This window comes from Cyprinodon tularosa, unplaced genomic scaffold, assembly GCF_016077235.1.
Source record: "Cyprinodon tularosa strain WSP-4 unplaced genomic scaffold, ASM1607723v1 ctg679, whole genome shotgun sequence".
Classification (NCBI taxonomy): domain Eukaryota; kingdom Metazoa; phylum Chordata; class Actinopteri; order Cyprinodontiformes; family Cyprinodontidae; genus Cyprinodon; species Cyprinodon tularosa.
This window is the reverse complement of record NW_024039428.1, coordinates 58,719-76,778: the sequence shown is the minus strand read 5'-3', so window position 1 is coordinate 76,778 and position 18,060 is coordinate 58,719. Positions and strand designations below refer to the sequence as shown.

Sequence of the window (18,060 nt, the reverse complement as noted above, 5' to 3'; positions counted from 1 at the left end):
AGATCTGGAGGAACATAAGGTCCACGTAAGAAAGGTGCTCCACCGTCTGCTAGAAAATCGCCTGTATGTCAAAGCTGAAAAGTGCGAATTTCATGTTTCTTCAATCACTTTCCTTGGTTTTGTTTTTGAGGGTGGACAGGTGAAGACGGACCCAGCCAAGATCAAGGCAGTGTTGGACTGGCCAACCCCTGAGACCAGAAAACAGCTCCAGCAGTTTCTTGGGTTTGCCAACTTCTACAGGAGGTTCATAAGAAACTTCAGTGTCATAGCCGCTCCTCTCTCTGCCTTAACATCCACCAAAAGACCTTTCATCTGGACCCCTGAAGCTCAGAAGGCCTTCTCCGAGCTGAAGACCCTATTCTCAAAGGCTCCCATCCTCATCCATCCTGATCCCACAGCTCAATTCATCATGGAGGTGGATGCGTCAGATACCGGTGTTGGGGCTGTACTCTCCCAGCGGTCCCCAGCAGACAGTAAGCTCCACCCATGTGCCTTCTTTTCAAAGAGGTTCTCTCCTTCTGAGAGAAATTATAACATTGGGGACAGAGAGCTCCTAGCCATCAAGCTCTCACTGGAAGAGTGGAGGCACTGGCTCGAGGGCTCAGAACTCCCAGTGGTGGTTTGGACTGACCATAAAAATCTGTCCTACCTCCAAAATGCCAAGAGACTGAACTCCCGGCAATCCCGCTGGACCTTGTTCTTCTCTAGATTTAATCTAAACATCACTTATCATCCTGGCTCCCGTAACATTAAACCGGATGCCTTGTCCAGACAGTTTGCCCCTGATGACGTCTCCAAAACCCCTGAGCCGATCCTTCCGCCGTCCTGTGTGGTTGGGGGGCTTTCCTGGAGCTTGGAGAAGGCCATTGAAGCAGCCTCGAAGGCCGATCCCGATCCAGGGGGGGGACCTCCCAACCGCCTTTATGTTCCGGCTAAGACCCGTTCACAGGCCATCCAATGGGCACATTCTTCACGGTTCTCCTGCCACCCAGGGACAAGCCGTACTATTGGTTTGCTCCGCCGCTATTTCTGGTGGCCTTCCCTCAACAAAGATGTGTTGGAGTTTGTCTCAGCCTGCTCCACGTGTGCTCGTGGAAAGAACCTTCACCGCCCTCCAGCTGGTCTCCTGCAACCTCTCTCTGTCCCTAACCGGCCTTGGTCGCATATTGCCCTAGATTTTGTCACTGGCCTTCCTGTCTCCAAAAATAAGACGGCTATACTGACAATCATCGACAGGTTTTCCAAAGCCTGCCACTTAATCCCTCTTAGCAAGCTTCCATCTGCTGCTGCCACTGCTCGCCTCTTGTTTTCTCATGTATTCAAACTTCACGGCATCCCCTTAGAAATTCTTTCAGACCGGGGTCCTCAATTTGTTTCTCGGGTCTGGAGAGACTTTTGCTCTATCTTGGGAGCCAAACCCCGCCTCACTTCAGGGTTTCATCCCCAGACCAATGGGCAATGTGAGAGACTGAACCAGGAACTGGAAAACGCACTTCGTTGCGTCTGTGCCAACCACCCCTCCTCCTGGTGTGCACATTTACCGTGGGTTGAGTATGCCCATAATTCTCACATCTCTGCTGCCTCTGGGTTGTCCCCTTTTGAAGCCTCTCTTGGCTATCAGCCATCCCTCATCCCCTCTTCTTTTCCAGATGCCGTCATCCCCTCTGTGAAGGACCACATGGAGGCTTGCCGCCGGATCTGGGACCAGACCAGGGCAGCCCTGAACCGAACTGCTGCCCTCAACAAGAAGATCGCTGACCGCAAGCGTGTCCCTGCTCCAGTCTATTCCCCTGGACAACAGGTCTGGCTCTCATCAAAGAACTTCCCTCTTAAGGGGTGCTCCCGTAAACTTTCTCCTAGGTTTTTGGGCCCTTTTCCTGTCCAAGCTGTCATCAGTCCTACCACTGTCCGCCTGAGGCTCCCTTCTCACCTTCGGGTCCATCCCGTTTTTCATGTTTCCCAAGTCAAGCCTGTGTCTTTCAGCCCGTTGTGCCCTCCGTCCAGACCCCCTCCACCCGCCCGGATCGTCGACGGCCACCCCGCCTTCACTGTGCGCCGCATTGTGGATGTCCGCCCCCGTGGTCGGGGTTGCCAGTATCTGGTTGATTGGGAGGGTTATGGTCCGGAGCAGCGGTCCTGGGTTCCGCGCTCCTTCATTCTGGATCCCACGCTCATCTCCGACTTTGAGCGCCGTTCGGCGTCTTCTTCTACTCGTCCGCCAGGTGGCGTCCTTTGAGGGGGGGGGTACTGTTGGGCTCACTGGATTGTGTGCTGAGCTGCGTTAGGGTTCTTTCTTACCTTTTCCTCCTTAGACTCCAGTCCTGACGAGCCTCCAGCTGGTTCCAATTGGACGCAATCAGGGAGCAGTATTTAGAGGAGTGGATTCCCTGGGACGGACGCCAGTCGGTTAAAGTTCCACACAGTGGTAACCTACCTGCTAGCTCTCCTAAGACTGAACCAATAGTTTAGACTTAAGCTTACCTCCGTGTCCTCCTTCTCTCTCCTAGAAGCCTCGCTGTTTCCAAGCCGGTCCTCCTCTCAGTCCTCCTGGATCCTCCCCTCGACTGCTCGCCTGCCTGTCCACCCTCTGGAGCTCTCAAGTCTAAGCCCTCCATCTCTGTCTAAGACTCAATCTCAGTGGGCTCTTCCAACCTCCCCTCCAGCTGCACCGCTCTCCAAGAACTGTAAGAAATCAGCATCTTCTCAAAATAACTCGGATCCTCCTGCCAGAATCTAACTTATATCTCTCTCCGTGCAGTTCCTGAAGAAGCCGCTGTTATCCGAACCATCACGCCAGGCTGAAACTTTATTCTGTAAAACTTTTCAATAAACAATCTAACTGCTTCCCTACTCGCATTGTGTCTGCGCCAGAGTCTACTTTTGAATCATGTCAGAATAGTGGTTTGTCATCTGCTTTAAGTTCTATATATTGTCATTTATTAAATTTGTCATTTCTGGAAAAAATGTCCACTATACTTTTATGAATGCTATTTTAATATTTACATGTTGAATACCATTTATTAATGCCACTTTAAAAGAATTTAGGTATTAAACCTAACACACAAAAACTAGTCCTAAAAAGAGCATGTACTCCGCATTTATCATCTTCAGTGTTGGCTTATTGATATGAGTAATTAACTACTCTATTTTTGTTGTCAGGTTGTTGGTAACATGCAACCCTCTATCTTACAGGGGAACTGAATAAGGCCCACATGGTGTATGGTGTATGTGTATATATATATATATATATATCTATATATATATATATATATATATATATATATATATATATATATATATATATATATATATATAATTTATTTACATCTACATAGTGTTCATACCCTATATGGTGAAGTTGTATTTTCCTGCTTCGCTCATATGTCCAAAGCAGGGGTTGATTTTCCAAAAAAGGCATTTAGCAGTTATGCACTACAGTCAGAACAAGTTACATATGGTTGAATGAAGAAATTATGGGGTGGCTGTGTAAGGAGTTGTTTTTCTTCCTACATATTTACTTGATATATTCCCTTCTAACTGTGAAAATGTTGGAAGATAAAGGGGAGAAAAGGGCCGGGAGAGAAGGGATAAGCTAAAAAAAAGAGCTCTCTTTCTGTTGCTTTTATTGCGAGAGATCACACACCTGAGACCTACGATCTGTGCATATGTGTAAGCACAAGTGTGTTTTTATGCAAAATAAAAATGCACTCAAATATGCACATGAGCACAGATGTGTATGTGTGTGTGTGCTTTCTTCCCCCAGAGATAAAACCGATGAGTGCAGTGTGTCTGCCGTTAAGAACTCAGATCTCCATTATTTTCCATCCTATTCAGCACAATCAGCTTTTTAGAGACTGTTTATCTCCTTGCCCAGCAACATTTGGAGAATTGTGTTGCTATCACATGTTAGACCTCGCACATCCTTAAAGCAAAGTGAGATCAACATCAACCTATTTCTCTCACCTGTGTCATTTTGTGGGTTAGTGAGCAAATCTGCATGCACTGTACATATTAGCTTATCTTTGGATGTTTGTGCGACAAAGGAAGTAATGTAAATGAAAGTGAGGGATAGGTGGGAAGCGCTGCTTATGCATTTTAATGTTTCTGCTAATCTTGTTCTTATCTGCTTTATCCATCCATCCGCCTGTATTTGTCTAATAATTCTAGTTCTGCAGCTCACTGTTTGTCTTCTGAACTGAAGGAACAAGTCTTTGCATATCTATTTTTGTGTTCATGCATGTACCTGGATGAGAATGACAGGGAGGAGAAGAGGACGCTAAAGAAAATAGAATGACTGGCATGTAGACAAAGACGAAGCTGTAAGAGGCAATTAGAAAAACTGAATAATAGTTTTCTTGTCTAAGCTCTGGATGCATTTCTGAAAAAAAAAGTGAAACTATCTTCCACTTATTTTTCATTAAGTCCTTTAACTTTTTCACAAATGCAGAACCGCGCTAAAGTTTAAATACTCCTTAAACATTTAGCATGTTGTCAATTTAGAAACACCACATCATATACTTTTCTTGGGATTTTTGCAGGATAGATCAAAAAAGCTTAAATATGTTAAGTGAAAGATAAGTGTTTGTTATCATTTTTACATATAACTATACAGTTTTAACAGGAACCTTAGAGATTACAAAGAAAAGTCTTTAGGGATGTGTTTCCACTAACTTTAAGCTATAAGCTAAAACCTTTGCCCCTTCTATTTTTCAAAGTATTTCAGAATCTTTACGAGTGAATTGGAACCATCTGCGAACATCGGCTTCAAGCTTTTCCAAAAACCTTTCTGAAAAGTCTTTCTTGAAATTTAGGACTGCACAATTCTAACACATTAACATGCTTTGATGGAAAACATTCTGTTGTAACTTTTTCTATACTGTGGAAATACTTTTCTTTAGCAGAGACAATGAATTGTGGTCAAAACTGATGGGAGAATGGATTGAGCTAAATACCAAGGGAACCACATGGAGGGGAAAAGTTAGGAAGATTTCAAGGGCTTTTGGGGCCCTTGACTGAGGGGGGCCGAAAAGATATGTCCTACTATATTTTTCAAATATGAAAAGAAAATCCAGCAGTGAAATAAGTAATCTTTGTGTTCTCCCTCATTTACCATGATAAACAGTGAAATAATGCATAAATATATTGTATTAAAATCTGTGTCAATATTAAAAAAGGTTTTGTTAGATTTTAATATTCGGATTAAATAATAAACAAAGTCATCTATAATTCTTGATCATTCTCATGAGCAGCCTAGACCAGCCCCAACAAAACTACATGAAAAATAAGTTCTCAGGGCCAGCATAAAAATAATCTGTCCTTAGTAAAACCTTACAGGACAACATTTTCACAATCCAAAACCCATCCTCTTTAAATTTAAACATAGATACAGCCATGTTTTTTGCTTTACATAAGCCGTTATTATTTTGAGGCGATGATTTTTAATGTAATGTTTAAAGTTAATGTATATTTAACTTTTTAGTGTTATGATCATTTTCCTTTGTACAAATCTTACAATAAAACTTATGTTACAAATGTAAATGAGACTCTTCGTTGCATCGGTATAGCAGTCTTTCATGGGGCCCTATATTCCTGGCGGCGCCCCTGCTAAATACTGAAGTCTGGAAGAAAACTCATTAGAGGTGGCAAAATAACAAAGAGTAAGGCAGGGATTCACCTTTCAACATGACAAAAGCTTCAAAACAAAGTCACAAAGCTTTGGCAGAGGTTTAAATTAAATCAATTGTGAGAATAGTCTCCTCATAGTCAAGAGGTTTGTTTGAAACATGGAAGCTGTTTATAGATGTGGCAAACGACACAAGAAAGGGCCCAGGCAGGGCCCTAAAAATGAATACAGATTTAATTGTAAAAAACACATCACTTTCTAAACTATAAGATAAAGGGGTTAAACATATACATTTCAAAGTTTCAAAGCTGATTCACATTTATTGACTACTGTAAAGCACATAGAGGTTTGTGGTTGTTACTTGACAATATATGAGAAGAGCTGAAGTGGTATAAACAGATATTTCTATGTCTATGTATAACAGTACTGGGCTGATCTCATCACATGGTTTGTCACTGGTAATATGATAGATGGAATGTCGCAAAATCCCAGTTCAAGACAGAGTATACCTTCCTCCATGATTTCAGCAGTTTAGCTGCAGTGGTCAAGAAGGATAGCATTTAGGCAAGGGAGATGGGCTCTGAGATGGATGATCGAGTGAACAAGAGATACAAAGGAAAGGATTGTGTTTCAGCGATGGAAGAAGAAATTAGAAACCTGCCTGGCTCATTTGTGAACATATCATTATTCTTATTTTTAGGATTTGTTGGGCTGCCAGACGCTCCGCCAGCAAAACAAGTGATGCACCCATGTGAATTGTGTTGCTGTGAGTAGATTGAGAGTGCAGCGGCTGTCAATAGATGCATGGCCCAGTCAACTTCTCAGGGAAGAGGAGGATGAGGGAGGGGGGGAGAAAACAAACAAATGCATCTCATTATTGCTGCTTGCGCCTCTGCAGTGCTCTTGGTAACCCATCACAGTCCACACAGATTCAATTGCTTCTTTTAAATCAGTTTGAAGCTAAAGCCACATCTCATCTGTCTCAATAGCAGACCAGAGCATGCGTGCGACCCTGGATACTGCAACAGCTCCTCCTAGTGGTAGAAGACAGATTGTAGGTGTCAAAAAAAAGCTGAGTAGGAGCTGTTTGTTAATGGCTGCTTGCAAATTTGGCCAGATTTATAGATAAAAAAAAATGGGGTAAGCAGCAACTAAACCAACAGTCTCATGCTCACTTTTGTATCTTTACCTGTTACTTTATTTCCTTCTAGATATATCTAACCTATAGGTACCAACTGTTTTGATTCTCAGCCCAGACAGCCTCTGCTCTGTGATAAAACCTGATCTGTGATAAAAGAAAAACAACCTTCACTCTAACCATGCTCTAAAGGCTCACCCACTCTCTCAAAGTTGGCACAATACATGGACTTTTTCTCTGTAGTTTGTGTGTGACATAACAGTTTTTTTTTTTTTTTTTTTTTGGTAGTCACTGATAGATCTGCAGAATCTCTTTGATAATTAGGCTGGTGGCATATTTCACAATTCACTGCCAAACGATTCTTGGTCCCTTGTGGTGAAAGATATTTGTTGTTGTCATTTTCTTTATTTTACTTGAGTCTGGGACTCCTATTCATGGTCAGATAAAAGAATTGTATTGTTGATAACTTGACATGTAGTAGCTTTGATCAGTCCAAAAAGCATTTTAGCTCAGAGGTGATCTAAGAAAAAGATAGAGAGAGGAAACGAGATGGAGGTTTGTTGTGTTCTGTGAAAATATATTGTTGGATCAGTTTCTCTGCTGTATTCCTCCTATCCACAGATTAGGATAACTTTTAACCTCACTATTTTAAATCAGTCAAAATTTTGACAGCATGCCAATTATTTCATCCTTAGATTGTTCACTATTACTTTAAGGTCGTAGCATAAGTTAGTCCCTTACAAAATTTTTATCACCCGTAAAACCTTTTAAGGTTTTCTAAAGTCACAACCTCAAACTTGTGGAAGGGTATTAGGACCATAGGGGAACAAAAAACATATTCTCAAAAATATAAATAAAAAAAAAACTTTTTTTCTTTGAAATGTAACTTTTAAGAAAAAGGTGAGAATTTTTCTTGGATGTTATATACAGCAGAAGTTATCCAAATATGTTTGATTTTTCCAACCTCGGGGTTTCCCAAAGAGTTCTTTTTTCCATGGATGAACAGAGGGTAGAAAAATTATTATATTGATTTTCTGATTTTTTTAGGAATCAAAGAAATGCATTTTGCTTGTAGCATGCATAGTGCAGGGAGATAGAGCATATTTACACAATTTGCCAGATGTATATGGTTAAAGTATTTCATGGAGTCTTTCCTCATGTTGCTACCAATTAGAGTCTGTTTTAAAAAGCGATTGAGGGACATCCAGTCAATTCAAAAATCAAAAGAACCACCTGTTTTTAGCTCTGGTAATTGCTGCTCATACTTTAGGTAGCTACAAAGTAGAAGGGCTATATAGAAAATATTTCCAATGACTTGAAGCAAACTAGGCAGCACAGTTGCTTCATGGCCCCTACTGTTGCCCAACTGAAAGAACATTGGAAGACAAACTGAAATTTACAGGATTTTGTTTTCTTAGCAATGAAAAAAGGTCAAAATTAACAATAATTTATTTCTTCTGGCTCTGAATTTCTGTAATAAACAAGCCTTTGTTTGTTTTACTACTAAATTAATTTCATATTTAGCACCCCATTTTTGCTGCAATGATCGATTGCTATCACAGTCATTTTTAAGTAGTCTCACATGATCAGTGTTAACAGTGTTAATTATGGTATTTTTAACAGTGTAATTCTTTCAAAAATTGTTTAGTTTAATTAATTTTCACATATTAGGAAAGGCGCTAAGCTATGCAGCAAGTTACTATAATGCTAATAATTATAGATCATTTTTATCACTACACACTCTGCTACACAATAGGACGGATTTCTGTTTTTAGAGCAGGACAGGGGTAGGAGAGCTTAGATAGAGGTGTAAATTAGAGGTGGGCATTACCGGGAATTTTTAATCGATACGATACCAAGTACCATCAGTATCACCGATATCGATACGATACCGATACTTTTTAACATTTTAACTTGATGTATCATGGAACTGTTGACCTTTCTGTGTTTTTGTGATTTTTCATTTTATTGTTGCAATTAAATATTAATAATATTAAAATTGTTCTGTTCATAGTGTTTTTTCCTAATCTACCTCTTATATAATTTCTTTCAATCCTTATGTAATTTTGTTTCTATTATGTGTACTTGCTTGTTGCTTTAATTCTATAAATGTCCACATCGTTGGATAAATAAAGGATTAGCTAATGTTAGCCCACTTAGATAACATGTTTTAATTGGATGAATGCACTGGGTTCTTTCAAGGTCTTAAAGTTGTAGGGAAACAGCGCTTCCAACCGTTGCATTTCTGAATTCTCCGGAGTGGTACCTGACTTTACACGAGTAAACGAAGTGAATGTGATTGGTTGTTTATCAATTTATTTTTTCTTTTCTGCTTAAAAATCATATTTTTTTCTCTGTTATGCCTATTTTTTGTTACTTTGATTTTGCAGAAACTGACTCAACATTTGCCAATAAATCTTTGTCCATATTGTTTTATCACCATTGTATTTTTGGCAACTTTTTACATTCCATAATTTGCTGTTTTCAAGTGCGAATGCAATCAGTTCAGTTTCTAAGCTACAGGCAACAGCCTGATGCATTTGTAGCAATAATTGGTGATTTTTAACACACTTCACTCTCTGCTACACTTCCAATGTTTCAACGGTTTGTCAAGTGCTCTTAAAAAGTAAAAAAAAAGCTTTGGATTTTATTTTATGCAAACTGTTAGAAGAAGCAGAATAGCAGAAGATGCCCTGCATAGTTGTTTTTAGGCTACGCATCGGGTTGCACTGTGTCATCCACACACAGGGGCGAGAACAAGTATTTGATACACTGTTGATTTTTCAGGTTTTCCCACTTGCAAAGCTTGTAGAAGACTGTAATTTATATCATAGGTACTCTAAAACTGTGAGTAATGGAATCTAAAACAAAAATCCAGAAAAATACAATGTATGATTTTTAAATAATTAATTTCCATTTTATTGTTTGCAATAAGTATTTGATCATCTATCAACCAGTAAGAATTTTGGCTCTCACAGACATGTTAGTTCTTTAAGAAGCCCTCCTGTTCTCCACTCATTACCTGTATTAACTGCACCTGTTTGAACTCGTTACCTGTATAAAAGACACCTGTCCACACACTCAATCAATCACACTCCAGCATCTCCACAATGCCCAAGTCCAGAGAGCTGTGTAAGTGTAACATACATAAAATGGCGATGTCTCTTTAAGAGTCAGAGGACCACTGCCGCGCGGGTCCCGTCTTGCTTCCCTGCGTCTGCAGTACCAGTTCTGGCATGAAGAGGAGACTGCTGAGCTGTGCAGTGTGATAGTCTGACAGTTATAGTTCGGATACAAACTTAAAACAAACAGTTGCAGTTAAAATTACCGTTTATCATCCACAGTTCAAGCTGGAAATAGTTGAGGTGAGTTAAAAACTAAAGTTTTCTGCCGAGCATTAAACCTACCTTGCTAGCCAGCCTTGTTAGCTCTTAGCTATTAGTTTCTGGAGGTTCATTTTGTTCTCCATTCAGTTGAAGTGCCCCACCTGTCTAGACTGAGAGCCATCATATTGTTGTCCCAAACAGGTTGCAGTGAGATCGGTAAGCATGTTTTGTGCATTTCCTTTAGGTTTTTGTTCTGTTTATCACATTGCTGTTAAATAATAGCATTTAGTTGGATGTAGTTAATAATTAAAATGTAAACTTTTACTGAGTTGGTTAAAATGTAATGTTTTATTATTGTGTTGAAAAATATTTTACAATTAGAAGAATAAGTGAATTGATAATGTGGTGAAATACTGCATTGAGGTAAAAGGGAAATGGTTATTTCAAATTTGAGTAACTTAACACATTGATGTTGGATATGATGTCTAGAGAAGCATGATTCAGGGATTAAAGCTAGAACAGCTTAATAAAAATTCTGTTATTCTGCTGGTCCTGTCTGTTGACAGGTCAGGTTTTTTTCTTTATGCTGGATTATTCCTGAGATGGATTCCTCCGGTGATTGATGGCGAGCCTTCCCACCTGGACTTAGAGAAAGAACTGGACTCATTCTTTTCCATTTGGAGTCCTGCTGCACCCTGCGGTGTGGTAGGCCTGTTTCACTCACATCTTCACGCACAGTTGGTTATGCACGGGACCATTGACTGACATTTTTTCACTTTTATTGTTTCATTCTGGGATTTAAGACCTTATTTTTTTTACAAGATTTAGTTCGGACATTAGAACAGACCACTGTGGTGGACATTCTCCTCAGGTGAATGATGATGAGTCAGACCTGAATTGGAACTGAATTTAATCTGAATTGTTTATTACAAATTTGAATTCATATTAAAAGGGTGCACCCAAGATATTTAGAACTGAGAATTAGAACTTGGCCAAGTATTGCTATTATTTTATTTCATTGTTGATTTTATTGTGTGTATTTTATTTTCATGATTTTGTGTTTCATACAACTGTTTTGTACAATGTTACATTTCATATCACTAAAGCCAGTTGTTCTTTAAATCCATCCAACCACTTTTGTGTGTCATTTAAACACCCCACTATGCTCCCATAGCCGAACCTATTGGCCCATTTATCTAAAATACTTAATACCCTTCTTTACTGTGTTACATAAGGACATCAGGGATAAAATTGTAGACCTGCACAAGGCTGGGATGGGCTACAGGACAATAGACAAGCAGCTTGGTGAGAAGGTACTGTAACAACAGTTGGTGCAATTATTAGAAAATGGAAGAAATACAAAATAACGGAAAATCTCCCTCGGTCTGGGGCGCCATGCAAGATCTCACCTCGTTGAGCATCATTGATCCAGAGGAGGAATGGGAGAAGTTCATGTGGTGTGATGAGACAAAAATAGAACTTTCTGGTTTAAACTCCACTCGTCATGTTTGGAGGAAGAAGAATGGTGAGTACAACCCCAAGAACACCATCCAACCGTGAAGCATGGCGGTGGAAACATCATTCTTTGGGGATGCTCTTCTGCAAAGGGGACAGGACGACTGCACCATATTGTGGGAAGGATGGATGGGGCCATGTATCGTGAGATGTCTTCCAGCATGATAACGACCCAAAACACACAGCCAGGGCAACTAAAGAGTGGCTCCGTAGGAAACATTTTAAGGTCCTGGAGTGGCCTAGCCAGTCTCCAGACCTGAATCCAATAGAAAATCTTTGGAGGGAGCTTAAAGTCTGTGTGGCCCAGCGACAGCCCCGAAACCTGAAGGCTCTGGAGGAGATCTGTATGGAGGAGTGGGCCAAAATCCCTGCTGCAGTGTGTGCAAACCTGGTCAAGAACTACAGGAAACGTCTGATCTCTGTAATTGCAAACAAACGTTTCTGTACCAAATATTAAGGTTCATTGTTCTGGTGTATCAAATACTTATTTCACACAATAAAATGGAAATTAATTATTTAAAAATCATACATTGTATTTTTCTGGATTTTTGTTTTAGATTCCATCACTCACAGTTGAAGAGTACCTATGATAAAAATTACAGTCTTCTACAAGGTTTGCAAGTGGGAAAACCTGAAAAATCAACAGTGTATCAAATACTTGTTCTCCCCACTGTAGAAAGATCAAATTGAAGTGTCTTTCTTTGCTTCTCTCTTCCAACTGTCTGTCTCCAGAACTCAACTGTAGAGGCAACTGGGAAGATTAAGTCAAACTAAGGTACCGTGTCCACATGGCACGGCCAGAGTCCTGAAGGCTTTTGCAGTGCAGGTTTCTTGAATTCTATAGCACCTCTTTAACCTTAACTTGACCAAGGAGACAGTTCCAGTGTTGTAGAAGAATTCCTGCCTTGGTCTAATGAAAGAAAGATCAGCCTAAAAAAAGAAAGATCAGCCATCATTCTTTAATGAATATAGACCTGTTACCCCGACATGCCAATTCCTGAAGGTCTTAGAGAGACACTTGTTAGCCCATCTGAGCAAGCAAAGAATCAGTATCATGAACACATGCAGTTTGCTTTTCATTGTGTAACTTAAGTTGAAAATGCCATCATACACCTAATTCATCAAAATCATAGGAATTTGAACTAGGCAGACATAACTATGATGATCATGTTATTTGATTTTTTTCCCCCATTCATTTAGTACAATTCAGCCTGATTACAGGGTTAGAAACTCCAGAGGACTCAGATGGTGGCCTTAACAACTGCCTGTATCACAGACTACCTGACAGACCACACTTTGTGAGACTGAAGGTAGTCTCTTATGAGGTAGTCAGCATCATATGAGCACTGCAGGGGATTGTAAGCTCAATCACCATTCCTTTTTACTGTTTGCCTCTAAATTCCAATACAAGACACTTTTGTTATAATCAGAAATTCTCTGACTCTGCAGTTGTGTCTGTCAAAGATGGAGTACAGAGAGCTGGTGGACTACTTGGTTGCAGTCTGTAATCCTAAATGCAAATAAAACAATTGAGGCAATTGTAGATTTATACTTTGTCATGTGTTGTCGTAACTGTTGACTCCGGTAGAATTCCTGGCAATGATTTTACAAAGCAGAATTGAATGAAAAACATTATGGAAAATACTGAAATTTCTCTTCAAGTCTGTTTAACAATAGAGTGTCTTCAGTGAAAAGCTTTTCTAGATCTGCTACAAGGCAGATCTCTACAAGGGATCCTCCCTGCCAAAAGCTATTAACATGAAAAACACCTAATCAAAAAAACTGAGTAACAATGTTAAATTTTGGGATTAATAAAAACTATATCATCTTTTTTAATTCAATCTAATTAGATTGAAAATGAAATGAAGCTTAAGGGAAATTCAATCTGGAAGCCTGAAAGACGGCACCTCCTCTAAAGCCAATCATATTTCAAGATCTCTTTCATTTAGCTCCTGGCCTAGCTTCTCTCTCGCACACCAGTGAACGTTCACCCACCTCATCTCCTCCATCTCAGTCCCACTCACCGTCTGGCTTGTTCCACTACCTGTGTCCGGGCCTCTGGAGAAGACCACTCCAATAATTTTCCTAGGTTACTCATCCAAGTGAATGTCGATCCTCAGTATCAAAGTCTTCTGCCAGGCTCCAGCACCAAGTAACTTCTTTCATTCATATTGTAACTGTTGCAAACTGTTGTAACTGTAACTGTTGTAACTTTTTCATGCAAAATATTTTTTTAATACTTACCTGTGTTAAGGGTGAACTTTTATTTTAATATGCAACCTCAATGTGTGTGCATGTGATAACACCCCAACGTTGACATTTAAACTTCAGAAGGACATTAGCACGTCAGGGAATAGGTCACAGAAGATAAGCTCTGTTTAAGTTTTTTAAGAAGGACGGTTACACACAACTTCAGGACTAAAGACACCAATGACATTACAGTCTCTCATCATGCACGCAGCCAACAAGTTCTGTTTTGTTTGTCATTTTGTTTATTTTCTGCAATGGTCTGATTCGTTTCAGCATTTTAGCTGACACCGTTATAATGCTGTGCATTTCGTATTTTAGTTTTCACTTTTTTTTTTTTTTGAAGACTACCTAAATAATAAAAACCTGTAAAAAAGAAAACCTGCAACCCATCGTGCAACAAGAGGAATAACACATGTCAATATCTGTATATCTGCTTCTATCTCCTTGGGTGGTCTCTGTGAGGTGCCTTGGGGGTTGCATTTGTTGTGGATTGGTGCTATATAAATAAACTGCATTGTATTGAATAAAACTTTTCTAATTGCAGCTTTTCACTGTGTGAGTCTCTCTGGGTTGAATTATACGCAGGTGAATTCAACCAATTAATGAACTTGTAATTGGTTCCACTAGATTGTCTCTAAAGGGATCAGAATACACGTCCATACTTGTACCAGTAACCAGATATGTTCACAATTTTGCACCACTTTGTGGTGTACAAATCCAACAAACTTTTGGATTTGGATCTTTTTCACACAATAGAATATGAAAGACCATGAATTATGAATACTTTTCAAGTTACTGTAATTTGGATTTCTCAAACACTTAATGGTTGTTTTATATCTGCAGTTCCTCCTTCAAAGCCATATTTTATCATGGACGTGAAGACACCCTGGGTGGCAGGGAAAAAGTATAGGATTGAGTGTGTGGCCCCTGACGCAAAACCTGATGCTGATATCTGCCTATATAAAGGTGAGAACATATTCAGGTTAGTTTATATGACAATAACAGTTGGGGGAAATAAGCATTGTGGTCATTTTAAGATATTCTACATTTAGTATTTTTATAAGTTGTGACCTTGATGTTTAAGAGCAGAAACATCTTAAAGGATGAAATTCAGTTTTTCTGTGTTTTTATTATATTTTTAGAATAGGAAGAGAGACTGTGTGGGAGGATAACCCAAATGTTTAAATTTCCAATTTCTCCCTGACTCTTACAGTATATTTAACAAGTTTCTTCTTGTCCATTTAAGCAAACTGCCTGTTAAAGTACTTGGGGCCAAAACATCACATGACCTGTTGTCTTTGTTTTTAGGGGAAATTAGGTTAAAAGGTTATTTTTTGTATGCATCTTAATCTATTTACAAACATTTAAAGACATCAAAACAGAGGTGGTATAACTATGGCACACAATGATAAATATATTTGCATATTTAACTTGTCACTGCTCAAATTATAGCAATTCCGATGCATCTGACTCCTGTGAACACATCTATAGTGAGTGCTCTTCTTATTTGTGCATCTTCTCCCCACTGTGTCTTTTTTAGATGGAGTCGATCTGACAGGTGCAACGTCTTTTACCACATCTGGCTCAAAGGATAAGCTTCTGAACACGCACGCCGAAGTAACGTATGTGCTCCACCGCCTGCCAGACTCATTCTCCTCTACCAGGCTGTTCAATCTCCCTTCAGCCTGCCTGGGCTCCTTGTTTCCCTTGTTTTCAAAGTGTTCTTATTTTCTCCATCTGTCTTAGCGAATACAATGAATCTCTGTACACACACAAGTCAACTGTTTCTTGGCGTCGCTCGATTGAATTAGCTCCTGTCAAATGCACGAAATTACATTGCAGAAGCGAGACAGAGCTGAACCTCGCAGGTTTACCAGGTGCCTATACATTAAACAGGGGCATAGATTGCTTTAATCCTGCACGTCTCCTCAGTGTCAGAGATAATAACCTCTTGTCATATTCTGAAATAACATTTGTACTGAGGAGCTGTGCTATTGTCTTATTCAACACAGTTGGAACTAAGGTCTTAAGCAATTTTGGTGCTCTTTTTTTCATAATCACAGTGAACATGCAGAGCAGAAGGCCTTGTGGGATTTCAACAGCTGTCATGTACTGTAACTCTGTGTAAAAGGCATAAACTGAATTTCAAACAAGATAAGAATGAAAGCTACTTTAAAGTTTTCTACCACTTCATACTGCACATTTTCTTTTGATTTACTGACGTACAGAATCATCCCTAAGAGATCTTTTCTCCCAGACCAAAAAAGAGGGACCAGCGTGGAATATTGAATTTTGAACTCAAATATTCGCCTGCTACAAGTCTTTATTACCACTGAAGCCTTTTGCATTATGCTGGCCTAATGGCTGCATCGACACAGCTACTGCAAATTAATATTTCTTCCTTGCATGGCTGATTGTTATATCCTATTGGTTACTGACTTGGATGTTGTGGCCTGAAACCATATGCAGTTTTTATTAATCTTCAGCAGATGGAGTAATTTAATATGGGGTAAGATGTCTCTCAAAAACATATGCATAGGTCTCTAATTTTGCAAGCATAAATGTCTCACAAGACAGTAAACACAAATAAGGTTGCTGATTTAAAATGCCCAACATAGTTTGGAAAATATATCTACTGTACTGCAATAATTATAAAATCTCTGTATGAAGTTTAGAGGAAGATAGTTGAGGACCCCAATGCAAAAATGAAAAGGCAGAGAGGATTTATTGCAGATTTAATTTTTATGTAGATGTTAAGAGAAGGAGAAATCCAGAAATAATAAACAGGGAACCAAAACTAGGAGACACAAAGGAGAAATATAAATGAGGAGTAAACCAGCAATGAGGACCTGCAGATGAGGAGTATATATAGGAAAGAATAATGAATGGAATTATTAGGTAATTGGGAGCAGGTGTGTACAGAAGCAGCTGTTTGGAAAGGAGAGGGACAACCAGGAGTAAACAGGGCTTAACTAAAACTAGAAAAGAACTTTAATGAATAAGAAGGTAAATAATACCAATTATTAGGAAACAACGAATGACCAAGGGGGAAAACTAAAGGATAGGAAAATGGACCAGAGATAACTGAAAACACACCACTAGGAAAACTAAAACTAAAGTATTCAAAACATGATATAATTCTTAACAGCGAAAACAGAATAACAAATTCAAGCCTACCAGAAAATCCAAAGTGAAAACTAAATGAACACAAAATCTCAGAACGGCAGGTCATATCATTCTTAATTTACTGCCTCAGATGATTCAGTATATTATTGCTAACATTCAACTTTTCCACTCGTATGATATTTCTGATTTAGATTTATTTTGTCAACATACTGTTTGAAAAGAGCAGTCAATAGACAGAAGCGGTAAGAAAAAGGAGGAAGTCTGCTTTGAGAGTAATATATCATTTTCACTATTGATTTGTCACTGGTTTGGAAAATTGAAATGGAAGGTGTTTCCTACCTTCTTTCAACACCTTACAATACCTTACTTTTATGCATGTGCAATTTAGAGCAAGAAATTAAGTTGGTCTTGCCTCTACTTGTTTTTTTTAATAATCAGATTTAAAATTAGGCACATTTGACTGAAAGGGGAAATATGGGTTGGATGTTGGTAACAACGGCAATGCGCACAACTTTCTATTTGTTTTGTAGTTTTTACATTTAATTACTTTACTAACTGCAGTGCATCATTATTTGACAATATTTGACAGCAAGCAGGTCTAATTTGGGAGTCATTTTACCCTACTGCAAAATGCTTTGATCCATTTTAAAAAGCAATAATTACTCTAAATAGGTTTAATTTCATCACTGTGAAAAAAAACAACAACATTTTATTCTAATTTGTTTTGAATTATCTGACATCCAATCAAGAAAAAAATGTCCCCAAGCTGGGAAAGAAGTTGATACATGATGGAAATCTGATGTCCTGCAGCAGGCAGGTTTTTTGGACCACAGAAATATAAGTACAAACATACAAAAGGTTCTAAAGTACAAAATGGTATAGGAGCAAACTTACTAGCATGCTTAGATTCTTATACTTTTCCCCAGACTTCACTGAGCACTTTTGCACAGCGTAAGCAGGATCACATTTTTGGCTTGACAGTTTTTGGATAATGGTGCAGTGGCTGCTAAACAGATACAAATCTGCTTTGAAACTGTTATTGAAAAGTAAAGCATTTCATTTATTCTTAATTTCAATCTAAT

The 18,060-nt window shown here is 39.1% G+C and overlaps 1 protein-coding gene across 1 annotated transcript in view; it reads left to right on the top strand.

The window, feature by feature from the left end:
- nphs1 (NPHS1 adhesion molecule, nephrin) overlaps nt 1-18,060 on the top strand; it is an 80,253-nt gene that overhangs the window by 27,779 nt on the left and 34,414 nt on the right. The window contains exons 5-6 of the mRNA XM_038267583.1: nt 14,696-14,818; nt 15,393-15,474. Of these exons, the coding sequence (XP_038123511.1) occupies nt 14,696-14,818; nt 15,393-15,474 (205 nt within the window). The remainder of the gene's footprint in view (nt 1-14,695; nt 14,819-15,392; nt 15,475-18,060) is intronic.